The 18,780-nt window shown below is 52.7% G+C and overlaps 2 protein-coding genes across 14 annotated transcripts in view; both read right to left on the bottom strand.

Moving 5' to 3' along the window:
• Positions 1-537: 537 nt before the first annotated feature.
• On the bottom strand, positions 538-10,962 carry RASL10B (RAS like family 10 member B). Of its 2 annotated transcripts, XM_081028129.1 has the most exons (5): positions 10,727-10,962; positions 7,526-7,888; positions 5,131-5,201; positions 3,475-3,599; positions 538-2,979 (listed from the first exon to the last, which is right to left on the bottom strand). In XM_081028129.1, the coding sequence occupies exons 2-5, from the start codon at positions 7,800-7,802 to the stop codon at positions 2,709-2,711; spliced, it is 744 nt and encodes a 247-aa protein (XP_080884255.1). In that variant the 5' UTR covers positions 7,803-7,888; positions 10,727-10,962; the 3' UTR covers positions 538-2,708. The 2 variants fall into 2 exon arrangements, with proteins under 2 accessions (XP_080884255.1, XP_080884256.1); XM_081028130.1 differs by lacking the exon at positions 5,131-5,201.
• A 4,460-nt stretch (positions 10,963-15,422) lies between these two features.
• AP2B1 (adaptor related protein complex 2 subunit beta 1) overlaps positions 15,423-18,780 on the bottom strand; it is a 112,379-nt gene continuing 109,021 nt past the window's right edge. For all 12 annotated transcript variants that reach the window (XM_081027433.1, XM_081027429.1, XM_081027439.1 and 9 more), the window contains one exon: positions 15,423-18,123. In XM_081027433.1, coding sequence (XP_080883559.1) covers positions 18,049-18,123 — 75 coding nt within the window. In that variant the 3' untranslated portion in view covers positions 15,423-18,048. The remainder of the gene's footprint in view (positions 18,124-18,780) is intronic.

The following is an 18,780-nucleotide window of genomic DNA, read 5'->3' as shown; positions in this document are numbered from 1 at the left end:
CTTCCTCTCTCGAGGCTCAGGCAACCAACATCGCCCCAGACAGCCCATCTTTCCTTGAAGCGACCGGTGCTTCAGCACCACGGACAGGGACAATGGCCCCACTACACGGGTTTCTTCCGTACTTCAAGCTTCGTTCTGGGGCTTGGGAACTGAGATCAGAGTCAAGACGGATGGTGGAGAGCGTTAACACATCTACACCCATGAAGTTATGGCAGAGAGGCCACAGAGGTTCAGCAGCAAGTGGGACAAAGACACAGAAGCAGAAACGGGGATTGAGTCTAGTTATGAAAGTTTTCCTGGGAGAGTCGGAGATGTTACGTATGCGTCCCCTCTGGATGGTTTCCATCAGTGGGAAGGTTCAGGGGTAGGTGAAGAGATGAGTCCCAAACTCTTCCCCTTAGTTCTCCTGGTTTCCTTGGGTTCTGGGACTCGGGGCCACCTCATCGCCCTCACCCTCCTTGCCTGGCAGAGCTTAGCAGGCAGGCCCTGTAGGGAGCCCCTTCCCTTCCACCATCAGGAACTGAGCCAACACACTGGTACAGAAACGAGGGAAAACACTCCCTGATTTTTAATCTGACTTCCGATCACAGCGCAGTGGGCGTCACACACACTTCCAGACCCTGTGGTGGGAAACCCTGGGTGGGAGGGGAGGCAGGGAGAAGGACAGAGACTCAGAATGGGGGTGGAGAAAATAAAAATCAAAAGACCTGTGGTGAAGCGGAGGGGATGAGGGCAGCCAGCCAGGCAATACATTCCAGTGGCTCCCACATGGGCAGCCAGAGGCCTGGGCCCCCCACCCCCTCCTCAGGTGTCTCAGAGCTGGGGGAGGCGGTGATGGGGCAGGTGACATGCTGCCATCCCTTATCCAGTCCCCCGGTGAATGGGGTGGGAGGCAGGCCCTGTTCCTTACCCTCCCAGCCACTTCAAGGTGTGGGGAAGGGGAGCCACCTCCTCCAATTCAGAGGGAGGCTCAGAGAGGGCAGGTCACTTGCCCAAAGTCACGCAGCACATCGGGGGCTATAACCCAGGAATATTGGACTGCTCGAGGTCAGGCAGTCACTGTGGGGCTGCGCTACTCTGGTGGATGGAAGGGGAGTCAGCTGGGGAATTCATAGATTCCCTCTTACTGGATTTGGATGATAGACTCCCCACTCACAACCCCTCCCCCAGACTCCTCTCCATCACAGCTCTGGGCTCCCTGATTTCCTGGTCTATACAACGCAGCTCAGCTACGTGGAGGCTGGGTTATTCTATCTTCTGCTCTTCGAACAAGGGACCTTGCTATCAGACCAGGGCTCCTCTCCATCACCGCTCTGGACTACACGTCCTCAAGGAGGACGTGGCCAGGGGGCAGGGAACATGCACCATTTATCTAGCCTTCCAAGTCCCCCAGGAATCCCTTAGGCCGCTCCTAGTATCTTCATTATTTTTGTTATTTCTAAATCAGTACACAACTGACAGTGATCACTCGCGTTAACGAGAGGTAGAAACCCGGCCAAGCAGCCAGAGAAAATGGGGTGGAGTGAGTCAGGGCAAAGGGCAACTGGTGTTGAGACGAGGGGGCATATATTGATCCTGAGGACCTCCACGTAGGGGTGGGGATGCGGGCACATCTCCCCTAAATACAGGGGTCCCCATAATGCTTTATCTGGCTCTACCCCTCCCCCAGATCCATCAGGGTAATATGAGACTCAAGCAGGCAGAGTCTGGGGCATCAGATTGGAATGGAATGGGGAGAGAGAGTCTTCACTGGCACAACCACCCCCCAAACCCCACCGGGGAAACAGCCTGCCCACCACAGCTCTCCCAAACCGACATCCCCCAATCTGCAGACCATCCAACGCAGGACGCAATAGAGGGCTGCAACCTGGCGTCAGGGAAAGAAATCTGTCCTTTGGGAGACTCCCTCTCCACTGTCAAGAAAAAAAGTTTTAACCCAAGGGGTGATCCGGCTTAGGGGTCAGGAAGGGGGTGAGGGGCACCCGGCAGGGACGGACCATCAAGTTAAGGCTGGAAGGTAGGTTGTTGTGTCTCAGGGGGCTGCTGGACAGGGAGGTCCCCCTGGAGCGGGGAGAGCTGAGCCTTCTCCCCGACTGATCTGGGACCTCAACCCTCAGACCCGACTGGGGTCCTTGGACCACCCGCATCGCCGTCCCGGGCCGGTGGAGCTGACCGTCAGAAGGCCGGCCTCACAAGGAAGCTGCCTGTGTCTCCAACAAGGGGATGGACAAAACGAGAGCCCTGTGAGTGGAGCTGGGGGCGGGGCGGGGCACCGGAGGGTGGATGAAACAGGAAAGGACCAACAGACGCTCGGGCGGACGGATGGTCCCGGGAAAGGAAGACGCGGAGCGGCAACGACAGTCGCTCTGGAGGACACGGGTGGGGCCCAGCCGAGGCAGCACCTCCCCACCCCCACCCTCCATTTCCCGCGCTCACCCCCAATCCCGACAGGCTGTGCACCCCTTGGGGCCGGGCCAGGTACTGCACCAACGACAGCACTAAGGGTGGCCATCCCGGGAAGACAGATGCGGGAGACGGGGTCTGGGCATTGACCGGGAGGCTCCCCCTCCCTGTCTGCCTCTCACCGGGAAGTGTGCGGCTGTGGGCGTTTCGGGCCCAGACCTCCGGAGCTCTGCTCCTGCGGCTCCCGGCTCCAGCTCCGCAGGCCCGTGGGGCTGCCGCCCGCCGGGCCTCGGGGCGGGGCGGCGTCACATGATGGCGCAGCGGTTCCGGCGCAGCGCGCCCTGGAAGCGCAGGGCGGCGTGCACGTGCTTGCAGCGGGCGCAGCCGACGCTCTTGAGCAGCTCGCTGAAGAGCAGCAGGATGTGCCAGTTGTACTTGGCCGAGCACTCCACGTAGCCGCACTTCCAGGTCTTGCGCACCAGGTGTGACACGTTCCAGCGCGGGATCACGCGCCCACGCTGCAGGTCCCGTTTATTGCCCACGATGATGATGGGCGTCTCTGAGGTGCCGATCACCCTGCGGGGCGAGGTGGCAATCTCAGAACTCCGCCCGCCTCACGACGCCAGGACCTCAGTGAGGGCAGGTTGTGCCTGGTCAGTAATAGTATTACCTACCGTGCACCCGTGTGGGCGCAGCGCTAACCTCCGGAAGTGCATTCTATCCTCTAATCGGTACAACGGATCCAAAAGGTGGGTCCTATTGTTAGCCCCATTTTACAAATGAGGAAACTGAGGCTGACATGGTCACTGGCCTGAAGGAATGCAGCGGAATAGCTCTGGCAGTCTTGTTCTCGGAGCCCCTGCTGTTAACCACTGCACTAGGTTAACCACCCACGGGAAGGGGCCCAGTGAGTTAACAGAAATGGAGACGGCAACATGTCGTGTGTGCGTGTCTGAGTGTACGTGTGGGAACCAGACGGTACTTCAGTTTCATCCCCCCACTGCGCCTTTTTCACTAGTTAGCACAGGGGCGTCCACCGAGATGGCAATGGACTGTCTCCCAGGCTCTCACCTCGTCTCCAGGATCTGCTGGCGGATGGTCTTGACGTACTCAAAGCTGTCAAAGCAGCAGATGTCGTAGACCAGGATGTAGGCGTGGACGCTCCGGAGTCCCCTGCAGCAGGCGTCTGCCCACTCCTGCCAAGGTCAGAGCAGCCATGAGGACTCCCCGTAGCCCCAGGCACCTTCAGCCACAGATTGACAGCACTCTCACCTGCCGCTGCAACCCACGCCTTCCACACCCACCCAGCCCCAGCCGGCCAGGCCCCGGGCAGGTCACTGCCTAACCTCCAGAGCCATGCACTGTCCTGTGCCCTTCTGGAGATGAGATGGTCCTTGTCCCATTTTGTTCCCCAATCCATCCATCCTATCCTTCTTTGTTCAAGTACATTTATTAAGAGCCTCTAAGAGCCCAATCCTGAGGTAGCTGTGGGACCTGTTGAAATCTTCTCTATCTTCCAAGGTTCAGCTCAAATGCCTCCTCCTCCAAGAAGCCTTCCTGCAAGCGAAGGACTACTCTGTTCATCTCCTGTGATAATACCTTGGTTAGAGCTGTTTCCATCCCCGCTCTGGAATTCTGCTGTGAACTCCTGAGAGGACCAGAGCCAGGCCCTCCTCATTTTTACATACCCCTCCCTCCTCTCCCCTCAGTGCCTTGCACTGTGTTGGCTCTTAGCCGGCTCCTTAACCCCACTACCTAACCTGGTGAGCTCTCCATGGTCTGAACCCCACCAGGCCTATACTGGCATCACAGGAACTCCTGTGGGTAATGCTGCCCTCAGATTGCTCCCTGATGTGCCCCTTCTGTATGTTCCATTCTGCCCTTAGGGTTGAGCAGGAGAAGGCCTAAGGAGAAAAAGTGTCATACTGGATGCAAAATGGGGACTGACACAGAGCAGGGCCCCACGGAAGCTCCAGGGAGATGGAACTTCCTGAATGCTTGTGGCAAATTCTCAGGGTGGGGCTGTAGCTCAAGATGAATAGACCCCTAGAAAGGCTGAGTGCACTAAAGAGAAGGTTTCTTAAGAATTAATTAGCTAATTAACTTGCCAGCAGATGGTAACTGCAAGAGCATTTGAAGGCAGCCGGTGTGCAGAAAGAAGGGGGTCCCGGAGGTTGGGGGAGGCAGAGGACTTCAAGGACAATGGGCACCAGGGTTTTCTCCCTTCAGGGGCCGGGCAAAAGATGCAAAGGAGGTACAGGCATGTCTCCTGTGCCAGCTTGTGAGCTGAGCTGGGGCAGGGATCAGGCATGAAGGAGGACTGCAGCTGACTCTTCACCTCAGAGAAGCAATAAAAGGGAAAAGACTTCGGTGGCAGTGGCAGAGAGTTAAGTCTGACTCCAGAAAAGCACTTCCCAACTCAAAGGCTTAGAAGCTGCTGCAGTGGATTTCCCCAGGGAGATGATGTGGCATCTTTTCTTTGTGCTGAGTTTTAACTTTGGTGCAGGGGAAGATGCTAAGGACAAATCTAGAACTGTAGAAAACCATTAACCGGCTTCTCCCATCAGGGAAGACTGCATTTTGCTGGACTTCCAGGAGCTTCGGACCCACATGTATTTGCAGGTGCTCCCCCATCCCAGGGGAAACAGACAGAGAAGCTCCCACCCTTTTCCAGCTCTCTGCTAGGGAGAGGGAACAGCTGCCAGCCTTCGAGGGTGACAGCCTCACCTCTCCGGTAACATGTTGCCTCCACAAGGCGGCCTCCAGGCTGTCTCCAACCCACGCCTCTCTGGGGGCTCCTAAAAGGGAGAGGAAGAAGACTCCTGATTGGCTGGCTTGTCCCATCGCCCCTTGTTGAAGGGAGGAAGCAAGGAAGCTCAGCTTTCCATCCAGCTTGTTCTATACAGGGTTCCAGACTGTAAAAGACCATCTTGGGGCTGAGTCAAGACAGAGAAGGAACAATTGAAAACTGAATCCAGTTCCAAGGACACAAGAGCTGAGGGAGGTTCAGCCTCCTGGGTCTCAACCATGAATTTGCTGCTCATTCCTTTGGTGGGTTGTATATGCCCTCTAACCTCAGAGGAGAGGAGGCTGCGGAAGGAACAGTTGAAGCTCAGAGCCAGGAAACCCCCACTCTCCTGGGCTGGATTTCATCTGGAATCGGGGAAGAATGTATTTTTATTTTTAGATGGTGGCCATTGAGATTCTTGGGTTTTATATTTGATCTTTGAGGCTTCTCAGTACTTCCCTGCTCAAAGTTCCTTACCTGTGCTCCAGGAGTGAAGTCTTGGACATCCTGGAGAGTCCAAAACTCCAGGTCAATCAGGAAGAAAAAGGCCAAACAATCCAATAGAAAGATGGGCAAAGGGCATTAACAGTTGTCAGAAAAAGAAATACAAAGGTCCTTAAACATATAAAAAGATGCTCTCAACCTCACTCATAATCAGAGGTACAAATAAAAACTCCACTGAGATGATCACATCTCATCTATCAGATTGTCAAAAACCCTAAAGTCTGACGATACACTCTGATGGCAAGACTGTGGGGAAACAAGCACTCAGGTACACTGCGCACAGGAGCACAAAATGTGCCGCCTCATAGAAGGGGAGGGTACCCTGACACCTTCCAAACTCTAGCTTCATTTCCCCTTTGATCTAAGCAATGCCATTTCCAGAAATCCATCCCATACATATGGCTCCCTATGTACAACAACAACAAAAAAAGCAGCTATGTACAAGACTACTCCTTGTGGCATTACGTGAAACAGCAAGATTGGAATCATCGCACTTGTCCAGCAAGAGGAGACTTCACAGTACATCTCTCCAGTGGAATAGCGCGTAGTCGTGGAAAGAGAATGAAGACGACAACTAGATACTGACATGGGAAGAGCTCCAGGTTATAAGGCTAAGTCAAAATACCAAGGTGAGAACAGTTTATTTTATGTTTTTAATGTTAGACAGGGAGTGGAATAAGAATACATTTTCTTATTTGTGTAAAGAAACACTGGATATGGAAGTAAGCGTTAACAATCAATGAGATTGGCTACAGAGGGTGGGGTGAGAATCAGGGCGGGACTGACATTTCGCTAGGTATACCTTTTTACCAAGTTTGACTTTTGAATTGTATCTTACCTATGCCAAAATTGAAATTACATTAAAATAAAAAAATAAGTACACAACAAAATTGAAAGCTCAAAGGGCTTTCACAATACAGAAAGCTCAAAGGGCCGGATTGGAGCAAGATCTGTGTATCCATTCAGGCTACTGTTAAGGTCTCCTTTGGAGGAGAACTAAAAGACCCTGACCCCAGGCCCACTGCCCTGACTTCGCTGTTTCCAAGGGCTGGATGCGTGCTGACTCCTCGCACCTGGGATGGCAGAAACTAGTGTCCGTGAGGTTAGGCCAAGGCCCCTCTGCCCGGGTTTGCTGAGACAAGGCTAAGCCAGAGCCCCTCACCAGCCCTCAGCCCCTGCCTGAGATTGCTGTATTTGCACAATTACAACTGGCCAAGCTGTGGCCCCTGCGTTCCAGTCTCCACTACTGTGCCTATCCTTCTGGGCAAAACCTCTGCACACTCTGGTGAGAGGCTGCCTTCGGTGAGCAAATGTGTCAGAGAGCTCAGCCTCCCTCTGCACCCACCTCCTCTCAAGCCAACACTGGAGAGAGGGAAGGAGGACCTGGTCCCTGCAGACTTGGGGAAGGAGGCTGCAAACCAGGGCTCTGGCAGAACCTGAATCCAGTGCCTGCAGGAAGGGTGCCCCATGGGCCAGTTCTGAGAGGACAGCGTCACTTAAAAGGCCCTTGGGCTAGAGACTTGTCTCTGAGGACCTTTCCCAGGTCCTGGCCTTTTCTTCTGCTGTCCCTTTGACAGACCATTCTACCCCAGTGCCCACCACAAGGCCTGGCAAACATTAAATGCTTATCAAGTACTTCTTGAATACACCAGTGTGCAAATGAAGAGATTCCTGGTCTGGCTCTAAGCTGCCCATGGTGCAGCGCAGAGCTCACAGAAGCCAGTGGTGGAGGCCTGGCACCAGACCCAGAGCCCGGATCGGGTTGGAGCCCAGCCTCACTCCTACCCCCCCATGTCCCCACCACCCCACAGCCCCCGTGGGCCCTCCTACCTGCAGCGTGTTGACAGGGAAGGCGCTGATGGGCGGGAAGTCGAGGATCTGGAGGTCGTGCACGTGGCCGTTCATGACGACAGCGGGCAGGTAGAGGCGGCGGGTGGTGGTGGGTACGCAGACCTCGCTGAACTCGTTGTACAGGAACTGGCGCACGATGGCACTCTTGCCCACGCCTCGCGCCCCCAGCACAGCCACCCGGTAGGTGGAGACCATGCCTCCCGCCCCACGCCGCCACCGCGTCCTCACCGCTGCCTGGGGCTCCCCCGGGCTGCATATTCCAGGGGCTGGGGCTTCAGCCACCGTCAGGACCAACCATTGCTGCCCCTGCTCGCTCTGGGTCTTCTGCGGCCTCCACCTGGACTGTGGGACAAGAGGTGGCCTTGGTGGGCCGGCTTTTCCCTGGACGTGTCCTGTACTTTTCCACCTCGGCAGGGCCTTTGCTGAAGCCGTTACTGCCCCTCAGAATGCCTGTCCTTGCCCAGAACCCCTATCTCATCTATCGAAAACCTCTCCATCCTTCCTCCTCCATTTTTCCTGCAGATGTGGAAGGAGCAGAGGGTATCAGTCTTTCCTGATTTGCATTATGACCTGACTTTTGGCCAGGCTGCAGAGCAGAGTGGAAAGAGCACTAGAGCCCTGCCTCCCCACAGAGCTCTGGACAGGTCAGTGACGGGATGAGTCTAGGCCAGCGTGTCTCAGTGGAGGCCCTCCTGGCATTTTGTGGAGAGAGATTTTTCACTGAGCAGGACATTTTACGTTTCTGGCTGCCAGGACATACCTGCCAGCAGCAGCAGCCTCCAGTCACCATGATGACCCAAAATGTCCCCCCCATTTCCAAATACCCCTGGACTAGATGACCACCTGGCTCTGGAGGGCATACTTGTTGAACACGTGCTCTGTTAGTGTACCCACAAGGTTATCTTCAGTGAATACAACATCCCCAAGGGATAGGATAGGTATTCCTACTTTAGAGAGAAGGCTCAGAGGAAGTAAGAAGTAGACCCAAAGTCACACAGTTGGGAAGGGCAGCTACTCCTTTCTACAATGTCACAGTACTGCCACCTTCCAAGTTTAGTGATTTTAGCTGGTGAATGCACACAGGCCAAGGTCTGTGTCGGATTCTCTGGCAACCCCCGGGTGCAGTTGGCCTGGCACCCAGCAGGTTGCTAGCAGCCAGGAAAGCACGGCTACAGGGTGGGACCTTGATATGGATTCATGAACTCCTTGCTTGTTCAGTTTCAGTGACTTTAGAGCTTGGGTATAAACCCCAGCTCTGATGTGTCCTAGCTGTGGGCCACCCGCCCAATCGGAGCTGTGCTCTGCACATCTGTCAAAGTGGGATCAATTGCCTCTACGTCTGAAATAATCTACATATATCTCTTAGCTAGGTGACTTCTCCTCCTGTAAGGGAGGGTGACGAGGGAGGCTGGTACATGCCTGAGACTTCCTGTCTGGGGACTATTTCCAGGAAGGGTGACACCGGTGTCTGCTAAATGTGTCCAGGGCACGTTTGCTGGATTCTGATGAGCTGTGCTTTTCAGCCTGTGTGTATGTTTTCTGTGTGAAAACACACATGTTCTTTCCACATGTGCACAGTTCACAGCTGAATGTCCCTCAGTCTGTCCTGGTTCAGAGGACCCAATCCACTACGCGTGTGTACAGACAGCATAGTAAATCAAGGGCAGGATTTGGAGTAAGACCCACCAGCGCTGGATTCCCAGTTCTGCCACTCACCTCAAATGTGACTTGAGGCAAGAAACTTCACAGGGAGTGGTAAAGCCCAGTGCCTGGCACAGAGTAGGCATTCGATAGAGTAGCCACTGTTATGTGCAGGGGTCCTTCCTTCACATAAGGTTTTCCACGTTCTCAATGGGACCACTTCGCAGTCCTGGGATGGGTCACTATCCACAGTTACTTGCATACATGTTGAGTGTGTGAATGTGTCTGAGTGTGTGTGTGTGTGTGTGTGTGTGTGTGTCTTCTCTCCATTTCATTGACGGTAAAACCAAAACCAAAAAACAGAGACTTAATGAAACCCCATAGCCAGTTGAGCTGTCAACTAAGAGGAGGACCGAGATCCCCTCCGTGCCCCATGCATTGTCTCTTCATCAACAGGTTCTTATCTACTTATACCGGCTCCAAATCGGGGAAGTACCATTCCCTCCTCCCCATAAACCCCTCCATGCCCTCAGCCCCTCAGGTATCCCTGGACACTGTCAGCTTGGCAGAGAGCCTCAGCTGGGTTAATTACATAACCAGCACAAGCAGGTGGGGAGGGGGCGTCCTAGGGGAGGAGGAGAGGGCAAGGAATGCAACCTGACTCTCTGGGTGTGGCAACTTAGAGGTGACTAGGATGTGTGCTACCCAAACAGTCTCCTGGACACCACACTCCCTGCCCAGAAAGCAGTCCTTTCTGGGGAATAACAGGGAAATAAAAGCGGGGCACAGTGCTGAAGCCAGGGCGCGGCCCAAGAGAGGCCCCTAAGCTGGGGCCAGCCTCCTGGAACTCACCAGGCCCCGGTGTGGCCGTCCCCACTGACAGGTGACTGATGCCCCCTCCCTCTTCCCAGGCAGGGGTCCTGGGTCTACGTGTCTTTGAATTGCACATCCCAGGTTGGGTGAGGGTGAAAAGGGGCTACCCGGAGAAGCAGGGCCCAGCCCCTGAGCGCTCCCTCTCCAAGGCCTGCGCTCTGCAGTGAGTCTGCAGACAGCGCCCGGCAAGAGACTGGGGGTCACACACAGGGGCCAAAGCCTGCTTCTTGTCCGCTCCCCTCGGCCTGGACACCTGAGTCCCTGCCCCAGACTAAGGGCTGTGCCTTTCGGTCCCGTGGGCCGAAATACACGTTTGCCCGCTGTTTGTCCCCACCACGTTCATGTGGCAGTGGGTGGGTGGGGGCGTCGAAAGATGCTGGGCTCCCCATGACCTGATTGGTAGGAGTTTGGGGGGGAGATGCCGGAGCTCAGCCTGCTCTCCGCCTCCAGCACCTTGCAGGCAACCCCCACTCCAACCCAGCTCCAGCTCTCACGTGGCCGCCCCCGAGCCGCTTCCCCCGCCAGCCCGCCGGCCCCCTCCTCCCTCCTCACCGTTGCCTGTCGCCCCGGCCGTTCCCCCGCTTCACCTCCCCCGGCTCCGCGCAGCCCCCGGCCCACCCAGCCTGGCGCCTGCCCCGCCCGCGTCTCCCTCCTCACCCCGCTTACCCTGGGCCGTCCAAGCTGTCCCCAGCCCTGGCTGACCGGTCGGCGGGGCCGCGCTCCCCCCGGGCTCCGGCGCTGCCCCCCGGCTCCCCGGCCCGGGGGGAGAGAGGCGGGGACGCCCCCGGCTGCCCAGTGGGGGCGGGCTCAGAGGCGGGGGCGGGCCACTGGAACCGGCGCCGAGGGGGTAGGCACTCGCAGCCCCTGCTCGCCCTCCCGAGCGCGCCGCCCGCCGGCGCTGGAAGGAGGGAGGGGGAGGGAGTGCGGGGCGGGGCGGGGCGGGGCGGGGCGAGGGGTGTGTGTGCGCGCCGGCTGGCATTCCGCTGGGTCCCTGAGCCTGACATATTCACTTGGGCGGCCCTGGAGGAGTTCTTTAACCCTTAGCCTCGGTCTTCACCTGCCTCCCGACTCTCCCTTCGATATTTTTAGCTCTAAACTGGAGGGATCGGAGAAAGGGACCAGAGAGGCCCTAATGCCTTTTCCTTCACTCCAGACGCGGCTAGCTCAAAATAAAGCTGACCTCTGGCCAATGAATGACCTCCACAGCCCTAAAACTACTGCTCCCCTCTCCTCTCCAGACTGGGAGATACCAGGGTTTGAGAATTACCCATGTATTTATTCTAAAACAATTATTATCAGTGTCATTCATCATCAATAGCTAACATTTATTGAGCACGTACTATGTGCCGGACAACATGCTTGGAGCTTGGCCTGCATCCTCATAATTCTATCAGGTAGAGTCTGTTCCTCCCCTTTTACAGATGGGATAGCTGAGGCTGAGAAAGGCTGAGTAACTTGTCTTACTGAAGTGCAAGGTATGGAACAGGAAGACTAGGAGTCCCTAGCTGGGCAGCTACTGACCAGCTTGGCATGGTACTCAGAGTCCAAAGGGGAAGTAGACACGTATTGTTGAAACGAGCTGTATGTCAAGTCAAGGTTCTGGGGGAAGGCGGAGGGAGTGGATCAACTAGTTAGCAGAGTCAGTGGATGCAGCTTTCAAGGATGGAGTCTTGAACGAAGTGAACTTGAGGTGGCAAAGTGGGGGGTGTGATGGAAAAGGAGGGCTTGTAGATGAGAGAAGTTGGGAGCAATTACAGAGTCTTGAAAGTGAGCCCAGGAACCAGACAGGTGCCCAGGGGGCAGGAAGCTCAGTGAGTGAGAGACCAAGATGTTGGTTGGGGTGAGGTCACAAAGGCCCTGGTTGCTGGGTAAAGAGTTTGGGTGAGCCCTGTGCTGGATGGGAAGGCATGAAAAGGTTTTGAAGTAGGGCAGCAACGTACTCAGAGTTACATTTTCAATGCCTGGCGGGCAGGGAGGAGGAGGGGAAAGCTCTGAAAGACCTGTTTTTATCCGAGACCCAGCATCTCCCACTATGACTTTCTAGACTCTCTATTACTTCTGTGTTCCTGTTTCCTCACAGAAGCCAGCATTCCTCCTCCCTTTGGGCTCTGCATTTTGGGCACCTTCCCAACTGCTCCCTGTGCCTCTTCTGTCCAGACAGAGAGCATAGATAGTGGTTATGAGCCAGGACTCAGAATCAGACACATCTGGATTTAAATCCTGGCGCTACCACTTACTGTGGAACTAAAGGCAAGTAATTTGAACTCTGGGAACTCTATTGCCTTATTTGTAAAATGGAGAAATGAGCCCCACAGCATGTGTACAGACAGTCCTTACTGCAGTGCCTGGCAGGTAGAAGTTTCAATGTGTGGCCGTTATTTTTTCTTTTCTAGAAATACACAGCCATTTATAGAGGAGCTTGAACACCACCTTGGGAAAGTTTCCATGGATTGTGGGTGGGCTCCCAGGGGATTAGGTTTGGGTAGGAGTATGAGGAGAAAGGTCAGGACATCAGCTAGAAGCAAATCCAGGACTGAGAAGGATACGCTTCCTCCTAGAGTGAAACTTTTGGGGGGAGAAAAAGCAGATTTACTGACCCTGTGGGATCACAATGGGTCACCGAGCGCCTTCTAACTTGATCAAATTGTCCAGGGCAATATCTAGCCCCACATAGTATCTGAAAATCTTTCATCCTTACCTTGTCCAAGGGCCCCAGGCTTTATGTCTTCTCCCCTCCATGCCCTTCCATCTGGTTCTATTTCCAGCGCAAGGTGGAGCAGAAATTAGAAATTGTGCAGTGCTGACACTCATACCTCGGATCCAGGCTTCTCAGAAGCTTCTCTACTTAGCTATACTAGGGGAACACAAAGCCACAGGTAAATTATAGGGCCCGGAAGTGGACACCCGTCGTAGGTCATTTACAGCATTATTTTTATACGAAAACAGCCATGGTATTAACATAAAATGCAAAGTTTGCCTGAATTTAAGATTGGGTTAAGTCATTTTGGTTTTCTAGAGTTACTTTGGGCTAAAAATGCACACCCAGGGGCCTGTCCATTCTCCTGTATCATTAGGATTACCTTGGTGAAAGTCTGAGAGGCCCTGTCCTTGGGTCTGTCTGACCTTGACCTGCATGTGGCTCTGGTTCAGGGAAGGGCACCGGACAGCTGTGGTGCAAGCTCAGGCTCCAGGGGAGCAGAAATGTATGCCCCCCTGCAGCACCTGCAGTCCAGACGTGGAGTGGGGCAGAAAGGACAAAGACCCGAACCTGTCTGCCCTGCCCCTGCTCCATCCTAGCTGAGGACCACACTGGCTTTCAGAGACGGTTAGCCCAGGATCCTGGAGCATTTGACCATAAGTGGACAGTGAGTGAAATGAGGGAGGGAAAGCCAGAGGCTGGATTTGAACACCATCTCCTACATAGTGGGAGAACAGTGAGTAGAGTTCTCTCAGTCCCAGTGTTGGGGCAATCCTTATCTTAAAAGGTTATTTCTGGAAATTAAGTCCATTCTGGGTCTAACCAGCCCTCGAATTAGTCTTCCTCTTGTTGGCAGCGTCAAGGATAGTAGGCCAAAAGCTAAAATGAGAGACTGCAAGTTTGGAGCCAACTCGGAAACTTTTCAAGAAACACCCATTGTCAATAACAGGGCTGGGGGCTGGTTGGGATTCTAGGATTAGTGTTCAGGAGATAGAAATGGGTAACAACGGGGGAGGTGTGATCTCTCCCAAGTGCCACACCAGGTATTAAAATAAACAGGCTTTTTTGCCTCCTGGAGCTGGGGGTGGCAGGGGAAAGAAATCTGAGTCCCATCAAAATCAGAAAAAGCATTGGTTCATGAGATGGAAGTAGGAAGGCCCAAGCCTGGGAGTCCTCAACTGTTTTCAACTGTTTTCTGGCCTCAGAAACAGTGTACCTAAGATCTCAGTATTTCCTACTTGCCATTCTGGGGGCAGAGAAGGATCGTGCAGTCTCAGGTGGAAGTTTGGGGCCAGTGTGCCCTCTTTTGGAGAATGAACATACTGCTATCTTGGGGGCTTAAGTAAGGTTGGCCATTGGCCTTGTGGCCAAGTTCAGAGGGAGGGGGGAACCTTCAGTGGAATGAAGCGGAAGCTGTAGTGTAGTGGTTAAGGACACAGGGAGTCAGCAGACGTGGCTCTGCCACATCTCTCCTGAAAAATGGGGATAATGCTCAATCCACAGGATGGGCAGGTATCATGGGCACAGAAGGGCTTTACTTTCTCAACTGCCACAAAAACACAAGCATCACTGTTGAAGAGGAAGGAGGTGAACAGGTGTGTGTCTGTCTCTCGGGCAGTGATTCTCAACCCCCACTGAACATTAGAAACACCTAGGCAATTTTTTAAAATGCAGATTCCCCTAGGTCCCACCCCGGTCTGGCTGAACAGAATCAGGTGGCATATTAATGTACACCCAAGAGTTGAGAGCCTCTGCCCTAGGATTCTCTTGGCTCAAACTGACACGCTTAACTGGTGAACCTGATTAGATCTCAGTAAGGCCTCTCCCTCTTCATGTCTTGGACCCTGAACCTCAACAAGGACCACCTTGAGCCCACTCTTCCCCAAGTGTCATCCCCATTACACCTCGGCCGAACTGTTGCCCAGCAATGCGGAGACACCCAAAAAGCTCCTCGCTGCCAAAGGCAGTTTGTTCATGGTGTTTGGATCCAGGTGATAAAAGCAGTTATGGTTCTGAGCACCTAAGTGCCGAGCGCTGGGCTGACCTAGACTTAGTCCCTAGGTTCAGGGACTAAGTCCGAGGACATCCTGGGGTTGGATCCCTCAGCCTCTTTCCTCCACTCCAGGCTGTGGGTGACTTCAGAGGCTGTCAGCTCATCAGAACCTGTGGGCGGGGCCTCTATTTCGACAACCCCTGAGTCACGTTTCACACAAATGCAGGTGACGACTTGAACTCCTTGGGAAGCTTGCTTTCAAGCAGCATTAATTCTATTCACATGGGAATATGCAGGCTGAGTCCAGGTCTGAAAGCCTTTTATAAACTGAGAGATGAGTGACATGTCCTGAGTTAACAGGAAACCGATGAGCAGCTCTGTTGTGCTCCTGCCCGTGGGACCATATGCCAGGGAAAGAGCTGAGCACTCCCCGCTGGAGGCGAGATGCCTGTGGTGGTGGTGTATGGGGCTTGGTTAACAGGAGTCTCAGACATGTGTGGGACTCTTCCTCACGCCAAGTTTAATTTCATCTGTCTAAATCCCTGGAAGGACTAGGGCAGCCAAAAGGAAAGTTCTGACAGCGTGGTTATCAATGCACCATTCTTCCCCTGGCCAGGGGTGTTTTGTCCGACTGTCAGTTCCGAGAACAAAGTACATATACTACAAACTTTTGTGTAAATGAGTTTATTGAGGAAGACACAAGGTCAAGCTTCCCCCAACCCCCCCCATCCCCAAGAACAGATCCCAACAACAAAAGAATGATAGGCATTCTGAGGGCAACATTTACCCCTTCCCCCCTCCCCATTTCTCTCCGTGTCCCAAGCTTCACAACACAGACATACTGAACAGGGTCGGGCGAGGACAGACACTCGGGAATCTCTGGCCAGCAAGAGTTCTGGGTGTGTGTGTGCTTCCGTTGCCCTCTGTATGACACCAGCTGACGCTACAAAGACATACTGAGGCAGAGGAGAGGGGAACGCAGGGCAATCTCCATTCTGTTTCCCCTGTTCGGCCAAGCTGGAAATGGGCCAGAAGGGAAGCTGTCGTGGAGGCAACTGGTTCTGTTTCTTCAGGAGAGGTCCTTTTCTGAGGAGCAACGGGAGGCAGCCTCCCCAGAGCCCAGGGTTCCTGGATTGGCTCAATCAGGTCAGCTGGGAATGGCTGCTGTTACCTACCACTGCTGGGAGGCTGAGAGAAGCCTAGTTCCAGGGGTGGAGGGACATATCCTGATATAAAATTGTTTCTTTCTGCTTATCTTGACATACACCCCTCCGTCTGGAACTAGTTTGCTTTGAGATGAGAACATTGTATTTGTAGTGCGAACCTTCACTGCTTGTATCGAACTGACTCTATGATTTCCCAATCAGGGAACTTTATTAACCCACTTTTCCACCCCACACACCGCCAACCTACCCACCTCCCACACATACTCTCCACATGCCTGAGGGGTGGTGAGCGCAGGACATAGTTCCTTTCTCCCACCCCAGTAATTCTTCTCTTGGAGATTCTCAAGGTTTAAGAAACTGTTTTAGGGGACCCACTCCCCAGGCTTTGCAAATGATATGAATCGGGGTCATTTCAGACATGGCAGGACTGGGGGGCAGTTTCTGCTCGTTTTCTACGTTTCCTGCTCTTGGACTCACTGCAGGTCTGAGTCCAACATAAGGCCTCTGGACCCCAGAGTACCTCTGATTTGAGGAGGGGCAGCTGAGAACCAGTCTTGGTCATGGACCCTGAATACCGGGTACCAGGCACACAAGTGCCCACAGATGAAAGGGTGTAGACACTGCTAAACAGGTTGGTGTTTTGGGCATGAAGCATTCGTTGCCAAATCATACCCAATGTGTTGAGGGAGGGGATTTCACATCTCCCAGTCTTCTAAGAGATGACAAGAACTGCTTGCTCCTCTGAGAGGACCCCAAATGCCATGGAGCCTAAGTAACAGGAGTAAAGAGCAGATCAGAGAGCTGAAGGGATAAGGGAATCTGAGACACCTCTAAGCTCACTTCATCTCTGCACCTACCCTGGTGGCCTCAAGAACTACGGCTCCAGGACCATAGGGGAAACATTAGCTACTCCTTTATTCTGGCATCTGGATTCACCTTCTAGTGACTGAAAAGATACTCTGCTGCCACCTGATGCCAATGAATGGAGTGCCAAAGGCAGTATGGAGTATGAGAAAAAAGCCACAAAGAAGTAGGCACAGAAAAGGCAAGAGAAAGGCAGTGAGGAAAAAAATACTAGTAAGACACAACTGTAGTGAGAACAACGCTAATGGGGATTTAGGACACAGTCCCCCGACTCTGCTACTAAACAGCTAACAGGCCTTAGGTAAAAATGTTCTTTTTGCCTTTTTCCTTTTTAGAAAAACAGGGTTGCATAAGTTATCACTTAAAGTCTGTTTCAACTCTAAAACTGATTTTAGATCTGAATTGGATCCGAGAGTTGAATGAAATACAGGGTAGGGGGTGGGGGAAAGGGCACTTTGATTCCTGTTCCCCATCTCTACTCAAATTCCTTAATAGTGTTATTAATGGGTCAGATCAGGGGAAAGCAAAGTAGTAAGTGCTAATTTCTCTCAGCCTTGGTGCTGACAGGCCCTGTTCCTGCATCCGAAAGAGCATTCAAGGAAGATCACCGTTCCCAACTGCAGAGAAATCAAATGAGGCAATAGGGGGCAGGGAGAATCACAAGGAAAAGGAATTTGGAGAGAAAAAAAAGTGAAAACCCCAATGGCTAGGACAAGGTTGCCACAGATAAGAAAACCCCTAACAGGGTGGGCAAGTAACTGTGTCTCTTCCTCCAGGACTGTGCAATTAATGATGGTCAGTTGTTTGAACATTATCTAGCAGTTACACTGTTCCCTCAATTTCTCCTATGTACAAAAATATAAAACAATAAAGTGCAGTTTACGTTTTTCAGTGACACTTTTCCTTGCTTTAATATTTTTTGTCTTTTTCTGCTTTTGAAATGAGCTCTCAATTACAAAATATCAAACTACACTCAAAAATGCCAGCCACTGGCAAGTATGGAGGAGCCTACACGTAAGGACAGACAGCAGCAGCAGGTGGCAAGAGGTGGGAAGTGATTGAAGCAGTGGTTACAAATGTTCACAGGAAGCTAAAACTATCCAACAGGTTGTGCCCTAATGTTAGCACAGGTTACACTAGTCACTACCTTGGTGGGTGGCCTCAGTATATTTAGGTTCAGATTCTACATGGCAATACAACTTCTTCCAGTTAAGAGTTCTTAGCTTGCACCGATCACAGGGTGGCCAGAGGGCACCAGAACAGTCTATTAGTTTTTCAAAATGCTGTCGTAGACCTGATAGATGTACTGAGAGACTTCAGGAGCTCTACACTTCAGCGACAGCTGTTGGGAGAGAAAGGAAAACAAAGATTAGCAGGGAGATTGGCTAAACTCGGAAGGTATCCAAGTACTCAGTTCAAGAAAATCTTTTTCTGATACGGTGGGAAAGGAGCTTCTATCACTGACGAGCCAAAGAGATCTTGTTAGTAGGTACTGTGGGTTTTAGAATTTCAATGTAATCAATGCCAAATTGTGCTGTGTTTCCACCTACATTCTATGTGGGTCTATAGGATTAGGAAATAATCCATACTAAAAACATCAAAGTCTCTGACTGTGGGGGAACAGCTGTTCCAACGCTTTGCTAAGAGTCATAGGGATTATTCCCCCAAATGAAGTGGGAAGGGCTAAACCCTTGTCTTGTGGTGGTCATTTCAGCTGTCAACCTGTTTCTCAGTGTGACAAGGATGGTTATCTCAGTCCCAATTCAGGAGGATGTACAATCAACTAAAATAAAAGTGTGAACTAGTCAAGTCCAAGGTACTCGTCCTTTCCCTATTATATTGAGGAAAGCATTTCCCTCCTGGTCATGGAGGGAAAATAAGAATTATCACAAAAAGACATTTACTTACTATAACCAGATAGCAATTCATGCCAACAGTTTCATCTTTAATTTTCTGCCTCTAGACAGACAAATCACGTACTTTTGATACCTCCTACTTC

Source organism: Rhinolophus hipposideros, assembly GCF_964194185.1.
Source record: "Rhinolophus hipposideros genome assembly, chromosome: 20".
NCBI lineage: Eukaryota > Metazoa > Chordata > Mammalia > Chiroptera > Rhinolophidae > Rhinolophus > Rhinolophus hipposideros.
The sequence above is the reverse complement of the archived record's forward strand: the minus strand, read 5'-3'. Positions and strand labels throughout refer to the sequence as shown.